The sequence below is a fragment of the Ceratotherium simum genome, chromosome 6 (assembly GCF_057802395.1).
Source record: "Ceratotherium simum simum isolate JZ-2026a chromosome 6, ASM5780239v1, whole genome shotgun sequence".
Classification (NCBI taxonomy): Eukaryota; Metazoa; Chordata; class Mammalia; order Perissodactyla; family Rhinocerotidae; genus Ceratotherium; species Ceratotherium simum.
Window position 1 is genome coordinate 34,297,904 of NC_141905.1, and position 19,600 is coordinate 34,317,503.

Below are 19,600 nucleotides of genomic sequence, written 5' to 3' on the forward strand. Positions count from 1 at the left end.
GTTGTGAAGCTCAAGTTGAATGCAGTCTAATTAATTGTCTCTAAACCTGTGGGAGTCCATGACGAGTTATGTCTCCTCACTACCACCCCGTCCCCAGCCCCGAAATGCCTTTGCCATTTAACTAAAGATATGACTAGGGAGATTCATGATGACAAATATTGCATGGCTTACTTTTAAAATGCAAGGATAATTTCCATAAATAAAGTAACAGAGAAGACAAAAAAGAAAAAGTTATCAAAACTAAGTAAATGTGGAAAAACCAGCATAGAAAGTGGGAAACATTTGGTAGGAGAACACTAAGCAACTAAGAAAAGAATGCACAGAATTGAAGCATTGAATTTGGTGTCATTACCATGGTTGCTACAATTCCAAAATTATTATGATGTTACCAATTTAAATAGATGTCATATGAATTCCCCTCACACACTAGCTTAGATGTATTTGAGGTATCATATATCTAGTTATTTTAATTTTCTCTACATGCCATGACACTGAGGTAATCAGACCTATAAGTACTTACACATAACTCATCTTTTTAATCCACAAAATGCTTTTGTTATATTAACTGAGGTTTTTAAGATTATTTGTATCAATGCCAATATTGAAATATCTCTGAGGAAAAATTGTTACATAGATTTATTTTCACTTTTTAGGTAACTGTTTTCAGAAATTTTCAGAGAAGAAGTATATACATCAGATGATAGCATTAAATCTGTGTGTTCATATCTGAAGGAACCTGAGAGAGATCAGCTAACTCAAACACTGCCCCCTACTCCTACCCCAGTGCACACATACCTATAGCTTCTGGGAAAATGAGTGCTGGGAGAGTTAATATGACTCTTCTGTAGACATACAATCAGTTTGAAGGAAAGTAAAACTCTGACTTAAGCCCCTTGCTTTCCAATCTAGAGTTTCTTCTATAACTGTGCACAAATTATTCAATCTCTTTGTACCTCCGTGGTCTCACCAGTAAAATGGGAATGCTAGTAGGGTCTTCTTCATTGGATTAAAAACATTATTGCAAATCAAGTGTTTAGAAATCATGCCTGGAATGTTGCAGGCTCTCAGTAGTGTTAGTCCTATGATTACTACACTATTTTTCCATTTGCAACCAAATTTTAGAAATAAAAAGGAATCCTTTAAAAAAATTTATCACACCAAAGGAAAGGGTGGAGGGAAAGGAGTTGCTTGTCTCCACAAAGGATTAAATAATGTAGAATATTAAAAAAGGCTTCTTTATCTGGCATTGCTATTTTCCCTAAGGAAGCAAAGTCAACACCTTGTTGTCAAGACAGAATTCAGATGAAATATTGCAGTGGAATCTGTGTTCCTTTTATCGTTTCAGGCAATAGGTAGCTTTTTATGAAAAATACAGTTTGGCTCTGGTGGACCAAGCTGTGTGAAGCCTGAAGCTCATACACTTGTAAAGGCCTTCTTTAGGAAAAAGTGAGTGTTTATTTAGAATGCAAACATAAATGACAACTGGTTACTCATTTTAAAATGTTGACAAATACCAAAATATCACAAAATCCAGAAAAATGATATAATATTTATATTATTATCTGCCAGATGCATATCCATGAACCTTTTTTCTTTCTTTTCTTTTCTTTCCCTTACCTTTTCTTATCCTTTCTCTCTGCTTGCTTGCTTGCTCTCTTTTTCTTTCTTTTTTTCTTTTTTTTTTTCTTTCTTTCTTTCTTTCTTTTTTTCTTTTTTTCTTTCTTTCTTTCTTTCTTTCTTTCTTTCTTTCTTTCTTTCTGTCTGTCTGTCTTTCTTTCTTTCGCACACTGTTGATCACCTCTTAAATAACAATAATTTATTTTGTAATATCACTTTCTGTAGAGAAACTAGGAAGACGATTCAGTCTTTGTCTTTATATAGTTTGTCTAAGAAGGTTTGAGGAAAGAGGGGGCATGCAATTAGGGGCGACAAATGTTCTCTCACGATATGATGTCAGTACCACAGGTATGAGGGTAGTAAAGGACATATAAGGAAGTGACTGTAAACCTCTTAAAATTAGCTCACTAAACCCAAACTAAATGTATACCCAACTCAACTTCCCTTAGCTGGATCCCAAAATACTTGTGGCAAATTTTACTAGAACAAATGACCATGTTAACACATTTCTGGGGGCTCTCTGGGAGTCTTAGATGGGGCCTCTAAGTGAGAGGTCCTGAACTATAAACTTCTGATACCTGGAGGGAAACAAAGAAAACTTTGAGACATCTGAAAATCCTAAATATTCTGAATCTAGTTTACATGTTTGAGAGTTTCTCAAGGCAAATAAGAGCAGGATGTAATAAAAATACCCTATCTGATGTAACATAAAAAATGGCGGTGGGGAGGGGGGTGCTTAGTGTAAGGCATGCTGACGTCTTGGCCACATATATAAGTAGAAATGGTAGGGAGCCTGAAGAAGGTAGAATGGGACCTGGTGAAACTAAAGTGGCTAGTTCCAGGGGTGCCAGATAACCCAATGCACAAAGTCTCATAGGAGCTAGTTTGAACAGGCTCTGTGAAGAAGAGAAATGAAAATTAGTCAGAAAGAGAGTTAACATCAAACACAGCCTTTCTCAGTAAGCATGTGTAGGGAATGTAGTAGGGATAGCAGAAGCCAGATATGAAGAGGAAGGGGCTGACAAGAGCTCTCAGCAGGTCCTTGGGGTGCTGTGTTCTATTCCTATAACCTCACTCAACTCCTTTGCCCTTCTAACTTGCCTGACAAAATCTAACTCAAAAAAACTCTTTTTCTTTAGGCACCCAAATTGGAAAAGAAGTAAAATTATCACTGTTCACAGATGACAAGATCTTATATTTAGAAAACTCTAAAGGTTACACACACACACACACACAAACTGTTAGAGCGAATAAATGAAGTTGGCAAAATTGCAGGATAGCAACTCAATGCACAAAACTCAGTTGTGTTTCTATACACTAACAATGAGCAATGTGAAAAGGAAATTAAGAGAACAGTTCCACTTAAAATAGCATCATAAAGAATAGAATGCTTAGAGATAAACTTAACCAAGGAGAAGAATGACTTATGCACTGATACAAACATTGCTAAAAGAAATTAAAGATGACTTAAATAAATGGAAAGACTTTCCATGTTCATGAATTCTAAGACTTAATAACAGTAAGATGGCAATACTAGCTAAAGCAGATTCAATGCAACCCTATCAAAATCCCAACAATAATTTTGCAGATATGGGACAAATACATCCTAAAATTCATATGGAATCTCAAGGGACTTCAAATAGCTAAAACAATCTTGAAAAAGAAAGACAAAGTTGGAGGACTCACACTTCCTAATTTCAAAAATTATTACAAAATATAGTAATGAAATCAATATGCTACTGGCATAAAAACAGACTTGTAGACCAATGGGATAGAATAGATAGCCCAGAAATAAATCTTTGCAAATACGGTCAAATGATTTTCAACAGGGGTGACAAGACTTTTCAATAGGTAAAGGACAGTCTTTTCAACAAATGGTACTGGGAAAACTGGATATCCACATGCAAGATAATCAAGTTGCACCCTTACCTTGCACCATACACAAAAATTAACTCCAAATGGATCTAAGGCCTAAACATAACAGCTAAAACTACAGAATTCTTAGAAGAACACACAGAGGAAAAGCTTCATGATATTAAATTTGGCAATAACTTTTTGCATATGACATCAAAAGCACAGGAAACAAAAGAAAAAAATAGGTCATTTGGACTTTATTAAATGAAAACCTTTTGTGTATCAGAAGACACTACCAAGGGAGTGAAAAGGCAACCCACACACAGAGTGGGAGAAAATATTTGCAAATTATATGTCTATTAAGAGATTCATATCCAAAAAATATGAAGAATTTCTAAAACTCAACAACAAAAAAAACAAACAATCCAATTAAAAATGAGCAAATGTTTTCAATAGACATTTCTCCAAAGAAGACATGCAAATGGCCAATGAGCACATGAAAAGATGCTCAGCATCACTAATCATTAGGGAAATACAAATCAAAACCACAATGAGATACCACTTCACACCCATTAGGATGGATATTATCAAAAAAACAGAAAATAAGTATTCACAAAGATGTGGAGAAATTGGAACCTTTGTGCGTTGCTGGTGGGAATTTAAAATGGTGCAGCCACTGTGGAAAACAATATGGTATTCCCTCAAAAAATTGAATTTAGAATTACATATGTCCCAGCAATTTCATTTCTGGGCGTATACCCAAAACATTTGACAGCCAGGACACAACCAGATATTTGTACACCGATGTTCATAACAGCATTATTCACAATAGCCGAAAGTTGAAAACAACCCAAATGTCCATTGACAGATCAATGATTAAGCAAAATATGATGTGTACATATAGTGGAAAATATTCAGCCTTAAAAAGGAATGAAATTTTGACACATGCTACAAGATGGATTAACCTTGAAGACAGTATTCCACGTGAAAAAGCAAGACACAAAAGATCAAATATTGTATGATTTCATTTCTATGAGGTATATAGAATAGTCTATTCATAGAGACAGAAGGTGGAATAGTGGTTACTGGGGCTGGAGGGAGGAGAAAATGGGAAGTTATTGTTTAATGGGTAGAGAGTTTCATTTGAGGAAGGTGGAAGTTTTGGAGATGAATAGTGATAATGGTTGTATAATAATGTAAATGTATTTCATGACACAGGATTTTAAACTTATAAATGGTCAAAATGGTCAAATTTATGTTACATGTGTTTTAACACACACACACACAACTTTTTTTTTTCCATGCCAGGCATAGTAATGTGTTCTTCAGTGAGGCCCCTTTGGTTTTAAGGATCATAGACTCACTCATGGCGTCATAAATTGTAATAGGACTACTGCAGGAGATAGTACGGTGTGGCAGTTAAGAGCATGAGCTTGAGTCAGATCGACAATTCTTCCTCTTAATAACTGGATGATCTTGTCTGAAAAATGGGGAAAATGATAGCACCTACCTCATAAAGTTATTGTAAAAATTAGATGGGTTAATAGAAAGTGCTTGGAATGGTGTCTGGCACGAAGTATGGAATTTGAGTGTTGATATTTATTATTATTGTCATTGTTATTTTTTCTGTGGACTTTTAATTCAAAATAGGATGCTCTCAAAAAGTCAACTCCCAGGTCTTTTTTGTTCTTTAAGTATTGTTTTCTCCCTGTTTGTGCTTTTGATTCTCTTTACATATTTTCTCCATTCTTCTCTTTCAATCCACTGGCTTATTTTACTCTATACTCTGTTTCTTTTTTTTTTTTTATCCGGTAACTTCAGTCTACTCACAGTTTCTTCTTCCTTTCAAATCTGGCTTACTCTAGTTCCCTCAGGACCTTAGCTCCAATAGCCCCCTCTGTTCTGATTTTACTAGATGGCTTCTCTAAATATATATTTTCAGCTTTAGTTTCCATTACTAACTAACTATTTCTCCGTCAGTTCTAGTTCAAATTTTCAAGAGAAACTTGAACAGCTCAACCTTTTACATCATGTCTTGACCAATCACTGGCCAGCCTACAGATTGGCTATCCTCATATTGGGTGCTAGCCTATGACCTAAACAGTGTTGAAGAGGAAGAAAATGATACCAAACTAGGCTCCCGATGGCAATCCTCTCAGAGTGGACTACGAGTAGAATAGTGTCTTTTAGGAACAGTTAATGAATATAGCAGTAACTATGATTAACATACTTAGTATACCAAGAAGCAATGGTGTGTAAGACATAGTGCCTCCTACGAAGAGGGTCGTATGGAGCAGACATGTATAAACAATCATGCAGTATGATTAAGTACTATTTAGTTATATGGACAAGGTATTTTAAAAACACAGAAGGACAATTCAGTTTCCTGGGTATAGGGGATGGGACGGATTTCACAGTATGCAGGTAACATTTCAACAGGTTTGTTAAAGATAAGAAATGTTTGCTCAGATGGACCAGAGCAGGAAAGGAATGGAACAAGGGCATTAGGGCAGATTCAATTGTAAAAATAAAGTCATAGTGGTATAAAGATACATGGTATGGTCAGGAAATGGAGCTGAAGACAGTATGGCTGGAACCCAGGCTGTAATGAGGGTGTTATTACAGCACAGTACACTGTAGGTAAGGGCCAGCTGTGGAGGTTTATAGACTGAATCAGTGAAAAGAATTTGGATTCAATCTTTAGTCAACTAGGATTCTATCAAAGGTTTTCAGCAAGGCAGGGACACGATCACTTCTGCATTTGAAAAAGAAATGTGTTTATAGTAAGCAGAATGGCTTAGAGTAAACAGGGACTAAAATTAGGAAACTATTTGGAAGGCTATTAAAATAGTCTTGTTAAGATATGATGAGGTCTTGAAGTTCAAGAGACTGTTTTAGAGGTGAACTGACTGACTAGGTGATTTACAGGATCAAGGGTGATTCTGACATATATATATCTCAACCATAATCTAAAGAAAAATGCCTCAGAAAGCAGCATAATTCATTTCAGTCATCTTTAGTTATGCATGAAGAGGATTTAAGAATGGTCTTTTTTACCCCCTCTAGATATACAGCTGAAATGCTAGGAGTGTGTTGTTGGGACGAAGATTTCTTCTGCCTTAAGAGGGTTAGCACATCTGAATTTTGTCTGCTGTTAGATTTAAGCTAAATATCAAGAGAGTCAAGTAGGATGAAGTTTTCTCATAGTGCACAGTGTTGAATCAGAGAAATTAGATCAGCAGCAGAACTGAAAATGTTCTTACAAAATATAACCTGCCTTATATTTCTGACTCTATATCCCCACTGAGGGTTCTGCACCAGTACTTTAAAAGTATGGCTTTCTGTGAAGGCATAATTCCAGCACAACCACATGTGTGCACAGTTGTCCAATTGCAGGGACAATGAAACACCAGAGACCTGAGCCTTCTCAGTGTACACAAACGTACCCTGTAAGTTAATAAGTTAATAAAACTCTAAAACGGAAGTCAACAGATACTGCACAGTAGTTATTTCTAAAAGTAGTGTTTCCTTAAAATTTAATGGATTCCTCTTTCATAAAAAATAAACAAGAGAATATCAACATAATATTTTCAAGCAACTAATTTCTCCCCACCTCTACCTTCAATAAAGTGGTGAAAGTCACTTAAGTATGGTGCAGGCTTTAGGTTACTGAATAGAAAAAAGTTCTTTTGATTGTTGCCGTTATGTTTTGGCAAAATTTGAATTCTTTGTCCAACATTCTGCTGCACCAATGACTCTTGTTTTCCAGTTTAAAAACCGTTTTTAGTCCTCATTATTCTTGACTCTCCTACAGCATTTGACCTTTTGAAAAAGTTTTCTTCCTCATCTTAACTCGTTAATATCTTAGTTTTCTACCTCCTTCTTGATGATTCCTTCTCTCATCGTTATCACTTCCACTTTATCCTTTCCTTGTACGTGTTAGTACTTTCCAAAGGTGTGTTCTCCTTCCTCTTCCCATTGTCTTCTTTGATTTTCTTCCAACTCTATTAGTCTCTCCTCTCTGCTGAATATTCCCCAGGAGTTGGGTTAGGCTCTATCTCGCTTCTAGGACATTGCACATGTTACTGCCTCTTCCTAAAACAATATCATCTTATACTAATTTCTACTTATTTTTCAGATTTCAGTCCTTCGGGACATCTTTCCCTATGGAGCTGGGTACCTCTCCTATATGTTATAGGGCATCTTGTGCTTACCCTTACAATAGCTCCTACCTTATCGCACTTATATATTGCAGTGGTTCTCACAGTGGGAGCCCCAGACTAGTAGCATCACTATTACCTAGGAACTTGTTAGAAACGCAAATTCTCAGGCTCCAAAGCACATCAATTGAATGAGAAACTCTAGGAAGTGGCTCAGAAATCTGTGTTTTAACACGTCCTCCAGGTGATTCTGATACAGGCTAAAGTCTGAGAATCGCTGCTATGTTGCAATTGCCTGGCTTTTGGCTGATTCCCTTACTAGATTATGGGCTGTTTTAGAAACTACAGTGGAATCTTTTTCATTGTGATGTCATTAGTTATTATTCAGTGTAGAATCTGATACATTGTTGCCGTACAGCACTAATTTCTTTCAACGCATGAACAATAAATGGGTAAATGAATGGCAACTTTTTTAATGAGCTCCAATTCCATATCACTGATTGGTCACTATGTAATTTGTATGGAAAGCCAAGAGTCACTTCAAATTCAACCTCCTTAATAGGAAAGTTGACATCTAATACTCCTCATCAACGCTATCCTTCAAAACTATTGCCCAAGTCTGCTTTTACAACCCTGACTGACTTTTTAACTCTCTGGCCTCTCCTTTTCTGTCAATACTATAATCATGTTCCCCACTACTCCTGGAAAACCCTTAGTAATCATCTTTCTTTGAAGAATAACTTCATTTATTCTGACTATATAACTAAAACGTATTCACCATAGAAAATCTGAAAAATTCAGTTACACACAAAAAATAAAATAAAAAGCACTGGAAATTCCACCACTCTGAGAGAATCATTGTTAATTGTTGCATGTATTCATCTAACTTTTATTTCTAGCATGTTTGCTAGAAATGACATTCTATGAAGCATAATGTTTTATAATCTACTGTTATTGCACTGTTGTGGTGTATTTCCATGTCCTTAAATATTGTTTTCCACAGACTTGTTAATTGCTGCGTATTTTTGGCAATAGTTGACCTATCTTCATCCTCCTTTAATTAATTGAAAGTCTCATGAAAACCTTTTCATTACCTCCACCATTGTAGTCCAGGCTCTTTCTTACTCCTGTAACCTTTATTGCAGTAGCTTCCTATGCCAAATTAATTTTTTTAAAGTGTAGTTCTGAGCAAATTGCTCAAAAGTCAAAATGACTCTCCAGTGCCTACCAAATAAGGCCCCAGTCTTGAGCAGGGCAGTCAAGGACTCCTGCTGGTCCACTTTGCATACCCAGGCTCTAGGTGAGACTGCTCACTATTTTCACAGCCTTTCCCCTATTTTCTCACCTTTTGAATCTTGCTGCCTCTCTGTCCCAGAATTCTCTCCCACCAGTGATTTTACTCAAATGTTCGCTTCAACGCAAGGCTTTCCTAAAATTACAAACATCCTATCCTCACCAGCACTCCACTCCTTATCCTTCTCTGCTTTATTTTTTCTCCTTAGTTCTTATAACCATCTAACAGACTAAATGTTTTACTTATTTAACTTGCTAATTGCCTGTCTCCCCTAACTGGAATATAAGCTCTATGAAAACAATGATTTTTGCCTGTGTTTTGTTCATCACCATATCCCTAAAACCTAGAACAGTGCTTAATACATAAAAGACACTCAGAATACATTTGAAATATTGAATGAATGAGTGCACAAACAAATAGATAAATTAATAAATAATGAATTTCTACTGGTGGAATTCTACAAGTCCGCAAGGAAGTCAAAGATCTTATTCCAGTGATTTGCATGTAGTGGGCATTCACTACCTGGTTGTGCAATGTGAATCCAAATGACCAGTTAAAATGTTAGTCTTCCTTAAAGCCTGTCCTTAGAATTTCTGCTAAAATGACCTCTCTGCTCTCCAAAGACTATTGACCATTATTTGTAGTTATGGCATGTATTGCATACTGAATTGAGTCACAGTTATAGGTTGCCCTTCCCATTGAGTAATATACAAGCTCCCTAAAGGGAGATACCAATTATCTTTATATTTCTTGCACCTCTTAGTGCATTGACACTCAAGAAATAGTCCTAAAATTAAATTATTGCCAAAAATAAAATTAAATAATTACCAAAAGCAAAGAGGAAGTTACACATGAAGGCATTTTACCATTTCCTTATTTTTAAAGATGAACGTATCTAATTTTTTTTTTAAAAAAAGAATACCTGTCATCTGCACAATGGTAACTATTTCCAAGGAAATCACTATGTGAACATTCTACATCTTTACAGATTATAAATGCTGCACTTGCTTTGGCTGCAAGACCCAAAAGTCAAGTCGTCAAAAAAACCATGGAAATGTACAAGCGCACGTGGGAGAATCATATTCATGTCCTCACTGAAGCTGTAGATGACATTACAAGCATTGATGACTTCCTTGCTGTATCTGGTATGTTTTTGATTTTTTGATTTATATGTTTGCTCTTGTCAATTTTCTGAAACAGGATAATACTGAATATAATTAATTTTATGCAATATAATGAAACTTTTTAAAATGATAGTCTTTCTAGAAGCAAAGTGCTGCTGCATATGATTTACTCTAAGATAATGAGCTTCATGCCTTGTAATCCTTACAACTCAATAATTTATATTGTATCTCTAAAAGAAACTCTCCTTCATGGGCAAAGAATAATTGAAAACAGTAGCTGGAAATCTTAGACATTTCCTGGCTTTTCAAATAAATCATCATTTTTCCCCCTTTAATATATTTATATCTTCTGATTTCCCTGCACTTCTTTTTCCAACTGATTTTCTCTACTCAGAAAAAAAGTATATATTAATGCAAGACTCTTCATTGATTTGAGATACAATATGTATTTCAACTATTAGCATATGTATTTGAATATTAGTCATCTAAAGAACCAAATAAACAGGTCTAAACATCTAACTACATCAGTAACAGGCGGGCTTGAGAGTCCATGTCAAGCGCAGATGATTCTCTCATCACAGATTAGAACACCATCCTGCAGGATTGTAAATCACTCTCATAAAGCCGAATCCTCAGAAGCATAACTCAAGTTTTCCTTATAATGTTGTAATGAAAAAGAACTAAATACTTTTTAATCTTTTTTATTCTCATAGAAATTAAGCCTCTCCTTAAAATAAATTACATACTTTTTCCTTTTTTTTTGAAAGAGCAATTTTCTTGGAATGTGATAATATTCTTTTTTATAAAATCCAAATTCCCATGAATTTCTAACGTCATTTTATCTTTTTAAAGCTCCCTGATATATTTTGTTTAACCTGTTAAATACATTACTTTCATATATGTATATGTTCTCATCCTGAACAACAGTTCCAGAAAACTAGTGTATTTTCAGGATACATTAATAAAAAGAAAATTGTGCTAATTATTTTAAAATTACTTTATTTCTGTAGAGCTAAAAACTGAAAATAGTAAAAAATGTATGGGAGAAAAGATTAACATGCCTTGATCCCACTATTCAGAAATAACAACCACTGATATCTGATTTACTTCCATCCAGCATTTATATATATATAAATTTATGTTTTAAAATAACTATATCCTTATATATATATATATATAAATATAGATTATTTGCCTTTTTACGTGTGATATTTGGCTGAATTTTCCCACATCACTATATAGTCTTCAAAAAAATCATTTATTTATCTGTTCTCTTTTTGTTAGTAATTTTAACTATTATACACAATGCTATGTTAAGCATATTTTTTCTATTTGCTGTCTTCTTAGTATAGATTTTGTGATGTGACTCCAATCAACATTTTATTTTGGGGCAGTCTTTTGTAATTTAATTGTTAAATGCTAGGTTCTGTTTTTTACTTGGTTCTTTGGTTATAATACAAAGAAACACGCTTACCCTACTCGATGTAAAGGCAGTTTATTATAGGTGTACTGATGGCACAATAGGGGGAATCACCTGGACACACAGGAACAGGAACCATAATTGGCCAGGCTTTCCTTGCATGATTAGAGCGGTGAGAGGCCTGGAATCTAAGCAACTCTGTGGGTCCTCAGAACAGGAGCCCATGGTTTTTCTTTCAGTGCTGGATTAACCTGACCCAGCAACCTTCTAAGTCTACTGCTTTCTATGAACAACTTTAGCACTTCGGAATGTTTTACCTGCATATAACAGAAAACTTATATGAAAGTTGCTTAAATAACAAAAACATTTAATTATGTCATGTAACTAGATGTTTAGGATAGTTGATTGTAGACTTACTAGCCCTAGCATACCAGAGGACTTGGATAGGAAGAGTTCAGGTGTGTGGGGAGGAGTATCTTATCACTAACATTGTTTTGACTTGTCAGTACAGGGTAATAATAAAAAGTGGATTAATATTTAATGTGTTTCATTATTGTTTTTAAATTCTTTGTGACAGTGCACTCCATTATTTTCTATACCCAGGGTGGACTGTTCCTACTTTCCTGCCCTTTGGATGCTCTAGTTGGTAGTGGTTTAAGGTTATTAATGACCTGTGTAAGGATTTCTGGATTCTATTGACCTTCCCTCATGGTTGCATCTCAAAGCATTACATCTCAAAACATTACACGATACTGCCTAAAGCAGGAATACAAAGGGCCTTGTTGGCTTTAACTTGTCAAGGAGGAAATCTTTCTCAGATGCCTTCCATCAGAATTTCTCCTACTTGTCAGGTCAGAACTTGGTCCTATACCTACTCTTGGACCAATCGCTGGCAAAAGGAAATGGGATTTCCATGATGGGCTTAGAGTGCTGATAAATGGTTAACAAATGACTGAGGGCTAGGTGGAGTGGTAGTTCTAATTTGTAACACTTGCCGATTTCTGTGGCATAAATACTCCCACATTGGCAGGTTTCAAACTACCAATGTGATGTCACTGAACTCTGAATTGGGAAGGGGTGCATAAAAACAGCTCTTGTGAGCTGGTATAAACAGACTGAGGGACACAAGTGGGCTTAGACCAATCATAATTCAACCTTTCTGACTATTCACTTAATATACAAACAAAATCAGAGGTTTTATCAGCAGAAAAAAACAGGAACAAGATAGAGAACAAAATATGTTTGCCCTCAAAACTGAGTGGCATCCACTGCTTTCTCAGGTTTCTGTGTCTTCAGAAACTTACCTTGTACTAGTCAAGAGCTCCAGTACCATGAGCTCCAGTGATGTTTATTGTGATATCATAACTTTTTAACATCTGTTCCCACAGATAATGGCATCTTCTCTCGGGATCTTCCCAGTTACATAAATGAGAAAGAATCTAGCTGGCCCTATACATCTTTTTGGTATCAGGCTAGAAGTCCTAAGTCCAAGATCATAGGCCAACCAATGGATGGGGTTACCTTTTTTCAGATGGCTAATCATGGTTCAAATAGCTGTGGTGGCGGTTGTCACAACCTTACAGCTTTTGCCTGGACAGATTTTCTTAGAAAAAGTTGCAGATGTGATTAGCAGTGAACAACTTCTCTGATACTACTTTGTAATTATCTTTTAGAATATGTTGTTTGTATTCACAGACTTCTGGTTCCTCTGTTTGCCAGGTTGAACAACTGGCATGTTAGTTCATAGGATATCTGAGCTGTAAATTACCTAGAGATAATATGTTTTCAAAATTTTTATAAACATTTCATCTCTTTCTTGGGCATTTTTTCAGTAGTTGATAGCAATACTCAATTATTTTTCTCTTTTTATAACAATAAAGAATAGGAGTCCTGAAAAGATTCCTACTTTCTCCTGAGTCAGTTGTAAAAATTTGTGGATTCTCAGAACATCAGCTGTCCACATTAAAATACAAACAAAAATTAAAGCCTAAAATCAGTGAGGATGCTTGTACTTTATTATTGTATTGTCATTAGCAAAGGTAGAGATCACACTGGTGAAATGTTTACCTTATAATAATGTTTTAGAGTGATTAGATGTCCAATATTGACTAGTGGCTCTTGAAATAAGGGTATTTTTAATAAAAAGCATCTTTTATTTATCTATCGCATTTCCAATTACAGAAATATCATGGATGATTTTAAAATTGTATGTTTATATGATCGTCAAATTTCTCATAATACAGAATTCAAAATACCAATTTTCAGAAGGTATTTTTGGGTTATTTTGTTTCCTGCTATACATAGAAAACTCTAAACATAAGTGCAATCAATTCTTTCTTGAAAATCATAAGTAATATAGCAACCTTACCAATTTATTATACATTTAAAAATTTTATGTGTAAAAATCATATTAAACAGTGAACCAAATCCCACTTCCAAAAGCAAAGAAATGTTTGGCAATCTAAGTTCTCCGGCATTCAATTGTCCAAAAGAGGCTCTTTTTAGTTTAATGTTATTTATGGAATACTGTCAGTGTCATCTTGCAAGTAATTAGAAAAATTCTTCAAAATGCATTGGTCCCCAAACTTTTTGTCCCAACACTTACTACAGGTTCACTATGCTTTTTAACACTCTCTGAAAATATATATAACAAAATACCTGTCAGAAAGTGGCTGGTCTGAAGATTCTTTGACCACATCAGGATTTCTCTTATGTGTAGACAGAAGATGTGCCTCAGTGATGAGAATTGAGAAGCTCTGTCTTTCCAGCCTGCCATGGTGCCTGAAATCCCCAGTAATAGTTATTCATGTGAGAGTATAAACACATTTAAGATCTCTGTTTAAAATGCAAATTTGGAAGAGGAAACATATTAACATCAGCTATTTGAACCATTTTGTTAATTGACTCATAGTGAGCTATAATCCCAAGGAACTGAATTTAGAAGAAGTAAACTTTGATAGAAGAGGGAATGACTTGGACCATAAGAACTATTCAACAATTATTAACAACTGATTAAATGTAAGAGTTTGTGAAGAGATGACCTTTCTTTCATTTATTCCCTCATTCATTCATTAAATATTTATTGCATAATTTTAAGTGCTAAACTCTACGAAAGGCACTGGAGTTTGAATAGTGAGTAAAAGCTATTGAAAGAGATAACTTGCAAGAGAGCTGTGATGAGGGGGATTGTTGGAGAGAGGAGACCACGTGAGGAATGGAGGAAGCCACTGGCAATGGTTTGGAATTTTCTAAAGAAAGATTGACCACTTATTGATTAGATTTGGCACTGCTGTTCCCTTATTGTAAAAGGTGTTCTCATTTTAAAGATAACATCGTATTGACTCTCAGTGAATTGTAGTACTGAAGGGTGCTTGAAGATCTTCTTTATTCCATGTCCTAAATTTCTCTTTAATCTGTTCACTTTTCTTCATATCCACTGCTGTCACTCCAGTTTAAGCCACTATCTCTTACTTGAATTGCCATGTAATCTTTCTAATTGAACCTCCTGCTTCCGGAGCTTTGCTTGAAGGCTCTCAACAGGTATTTGCCTCATGAGTAAAATATTTATTCCTCCTTTTAATTCTGTGCAAGAATAATTTTGTGAGTTTATGTCTTATGCTTTCATTAAATGTGTTTATCTTTGGAATGCATATTTTTCAAAATCTTCAAATTATAAAAGATAACTTTAAACATGAATCATCACAATGTTCTCTGACCTTGATTTAGTGACACAGAGATAACTCTGATATTGCCATCAAAAATGCACTAATAAAGGCCTCTCTGTTCATGACATTGTAGTGAACATGATCTTTGGCTTCTACAAAGCTATATCTAAATCATTTGACTAAGAAAAATTAAAATAAATAGATTTTCAATTTTCTTTCATAAGTTAATACCAGATAAACACATAATAAAATTAGCAAAATCAAAATGTTTAATTGCACACAAACTAAGCACTATTCAGTCTCAATATAATGTTTATGGAATAGGTGTTGGGATAAAAGATGACCATATAGTATATATCTAGGCAAAGATAAATTATATAATATAATTATAACCAATGATCTATTACCATACATTCACCTGTATATCTCTTCAACATACACCTACTTGAAATTTTAGTTATTAAAGGCATCAAGGCATGAAGTGTTTCAATACAAATATATTCTTTTAAAATTGAGATTTGAAATCATATTCTGCAAAAGTGAATTTTGATAAAGTGTATTGAATATCAACTATGTGCAAGGCAGTATGCTCAGAAATGAAGAGGCTGTAAAGAAGGAAAAGGCACAATGTTTGCTTTCAGAGAACTCACAATCTAGTGTATATAACTCAGATTCCAGAGGATTATAATAGTCATATAAACAAAATGCTGTGTAATTAATGGTGCTGGAGTGTCAGGGTATTGAGGGAAGCATTTTAAGGAGATAATGGTTGAACTGAGTTGTTGAATTGAAACTTGCAGAAATTGGAATAGCATCCCAGAAAGAGAGAAAAGCATGTGAGGGCGCATGGTGGGTTTGAGTAACAGCAAGTTGGCCAGTATTACAGGAACAGAGAGTACATCTGGATTGGTATTGAGCTCCAAAAGTCAACAGGTGACATTACATAAAGCCCTGAACATTTGTAGGAAAATGCAAATTGTCTAAAATTTTAAACAGTTGTGTCATACACTGCATCAGTTTCTCAGAACGCTAATTCCAGATGCTGAAAAACATTGTTATAGAAGTTATTCTGTAGTGCTAAATAATGCTTTAATTGCTCTTGAAAGTGAAAATAAATTCAATATAAAGAAGGTGTTCCCTCACTTTCTCCACCCCACCTCCAAGAAATTAAAACATAAGACATAAGACTGACGCATCCAAGATGTAACAATAGGAAGATGAAATGAGAGCCAGTTTGATGACTTAAACCTAGCTGGGGCTGAAAAACCTGGGTATCTATCTACCAAGAAAAAAACTCTTCCTCGTTAGGATAGTCCAGTGATGACTTGCAGTCAGAATCTTCTATGCCGTTGGCTAAAATCAAGAGACAGTCTTGCAGTTGTAAGATTTTTTTTCTCTGAGCCCTCTGTGATTACATTTTCAGGTGCTGGTATATGGCTCAGTGATCATTGTGGAGACTGCAGGGAATTATACACACAGCTTTATATAAGTCATGGAAAGACAGGGAGAAAGGGTGCTTTCAAAAATGATTGAATAGGCTCCCCCAAAGTAATCTATTATTGCTCTATTGATAATTATATTTTGAATTACTGCCTGTTCTTACATGACTGAAGAGTAGTTTGGGCATGTGAACTTGAATTTATCACACATCATTCCATGTACTAACAGGCAAGTTCACTCAAGATGCTCTCATTTAAATGAACAATAGGTATACTGCAAGGCTATTTGAATATTATGAATTCGATCTTTAGAAAAGCCATAATTAGAAGTCCTTTTTTTAACTTTGCCTAAATCAATCAGATTTGAGAATTTTTACCAGAACTTTAAGGTAGATCTGGAGTAATAATCAATAATCTTAGTGATAAAATATATAGCACTAAGGGCTTGCATTTTAAATTTGTATAAAAAGATAACAAATATTTCCTAAATTCTACAAATGCGTTAGCTATGTACTTACAAAGGATCTGAATGATAAAATAGACCTTTAATAAAAGATTTTCTTAAAATCATCCCAGTGAGTTTATGGGTGGTATTAATAACCATATTATTTGCCATAGCCAGATATACTGACAGAAACTTTCAGCAAAAACAGAGAATCAAAGTGAATCTTATAATTTCATTTCTATTTAGTCATTTCTGGGAAGTGTCTCAACTCTAAGCACATGCATTTGATCAGTGTAGTTTGGAGGAATAAAAATTCTTAATATGGTGAACCTGTGAACATTTTATAGATTAGATGAGGGATTAGAAGGAAAGTTTCTCCTTGTCATACCATACTCCTCCACCTACTAATGAGTCTAGGAGGCTCATTACACCCATTACAGAGTGGCCCCAGAGTCTGTGCTGTGAACAATTTATGAATATTTGAGAAATGCAGCTACAAATTGCATTCTCACAAAGCACATAACATTCTTATTAAAATTTCACCACTAAAGGAATTATTGTAGATTAGACATCAAGACAATGGATTTTATCTCCAGAATCTATGGTAAGCATAGAAAGAGAAGAGTCTGTTTGGAGGGGGTTAAGTCTGCTCAGGATTGACAATTCTGCCATTTTCTATCAGATCTATGATCTTTGGGAGATAAGTTAACCTCTGACTCACTAAATGCCCCCCTCTAAAATGTTAATAATTCTATCATTTTGCTATGGTCTGAATGTTTGGGCTCCCCCTCCCCAAATTCATATGTTGAAATCCTAATGTCCAACGTGAAAGTATTAGAAGGCAGGGACTTTAGGAGGTGCTTAGGTCATGAGGATGGAGCCCTTGTGAATGGGATTAGTGTTCTTATAAAAGAGACCCTGCAGATATCTAGCCCCTTCAGCCATGTGAGAACACAGCAAGAAAGCACTGGATATGAACCAGAAAGAGAGCTCTCAACAGAACTCAACCACGCTGGTGCTTTGATCTTGGACTTCCCAGCCTCCAGGACAATGAGAAATAAATTTCTGTTGTTTATAAGCTTCTCAATCTGTATTATTTTGTTATAGCAGCCTGAATGGACTAAGATACATTTATTCATTTATTTAACAAATATTTACTGAGCACCTACTAGGAGATAGGTCTGTTTTAAATCCTGGAGATAGAACAGTCAATAGAACAGGCAAAACTCCCTGCCCTCGTAGAGCTCACATTCTTGCATGATTGGAAAAATTAAATAAAATATATTTAAAATGCTTTGAAGAGTGTCTAGGACATAGTAAGTGGCCTAGTAAGAGATAATCATTGTTATTAACATCATTGGCAGGCTATTGTTAAAATTTAAACCAGGTATGAGAAAGGTAAATCTCTTTAAAGGAGTTACCTTCGTTAAACCTGTCTCAATAGTTAGTACATTATAATTTACCAAAATAACTGAAGAATCATCTTGAAAACTACGGTGTATAACTACCAGATGTCAAGACATTAAAAAATTATGGTAATGCCAAATATTAGACAAGATATGCTAAAATGAGAACTCTCATACACTGCTTCTGGGAATGTAAATTGTTATAATCTCTTTGAAGAACAAAACAGCGATATGTGGTACCTGGATTATTTTGCCACAAATATCGTTCTGCATATATTGTAGAAACCTGTGCACCCATTCATAAAGCAGACTTGGATGAGTATGAGCATAATGACATTTTTTAAAATACTGAAAGCTGGAAGTAATATAAATACCCCTCAGTAGGAGAATGAACAAATAGCATAGTAGTTAAACAAACTTGTTTCACGTGTTAATGGGACAGATTTTAAAAAGCAATATTGAATAAATTAGCAAGTTTTAGAGCAAGATGAACAGTAGGATGCCAAAAATGCCATACATAACGGATACATAAGAGTGATTAACTCTGGAGAGGGAGGAGTTGGATGGAACTGAGAAAGAGTAAATATGGGACTTCAATTTTATTTGTAATGCCTTATTCTTTAAAATTAATATCAGAACAAAATCTAATAAAAAATAGCATCCATTACTATTGAGATAGATTGTTTTCTATAATTAATTATATTATGATTTCTACTTTTCTTAAACTTTTATGATAAAAGAGTTATAGTGAACAGAAGTAAATGTCAAGGTGCAAAGCCAGGCAGCGTGGTTGATTGTGTGCCTGGGGTAACAGAGAGATCTTCCCAGGCCACCCATATCAGCACCTGAAACTCACCAAATCATGGTGATCATCCAGAATTCTTGATTATGAGTCTCAGTAGTACAGTTTAAGAAAATGCTTTGTGAAGGTGAAAAATACCTAAACCTTTATCAGGGTCAGATTCTGATGGAATAATATTTTGTGGGATTTTATGCCATTTTTTACCCTTGTTTTGTGGGTGAGGGAGAGGAAAAGGATGGCTAGACTTTTAAAAACTATTTTTATTGTGAAATATTTCAAGCATCCATAAAAGACTAGAGTGTATAGAATAAAAAAACAGTATAATCTTACCATGAAGCTTTACCAAACTTTAACTTTTGTCATAATTGTTATTA

The 19,600-nt window shown here is 34.9% G+C and overlaps 1 protein-coding gene across 1 annotated transcript in view; it reads left to right on the forward strand.

The window, feature by feature from the left end:
- The first annotated feature begins 9,928 nt into the window (after nucleotides 1-9,928).
- LOC147916834 (catenin alpha-3-like) overlaps nucleotides 9,929-19,600 on the forward strand; it is a 196,700-nt gene continuing 187,028 nt past the window's right edge. The window contains exon 1 of the mRNA XM_087433002.1: nucleotides 9,929-10,070. Within this exon, the coding sequence (XP_087289128.1) occupies nucleotides 9,974-10,070 (97 nt within the window). The 5' untranslated portion in view covers nucleotides 9,929-9,973. The remainder of the gene's footprint in view (nucleotides 10,071-19,600) is intronic.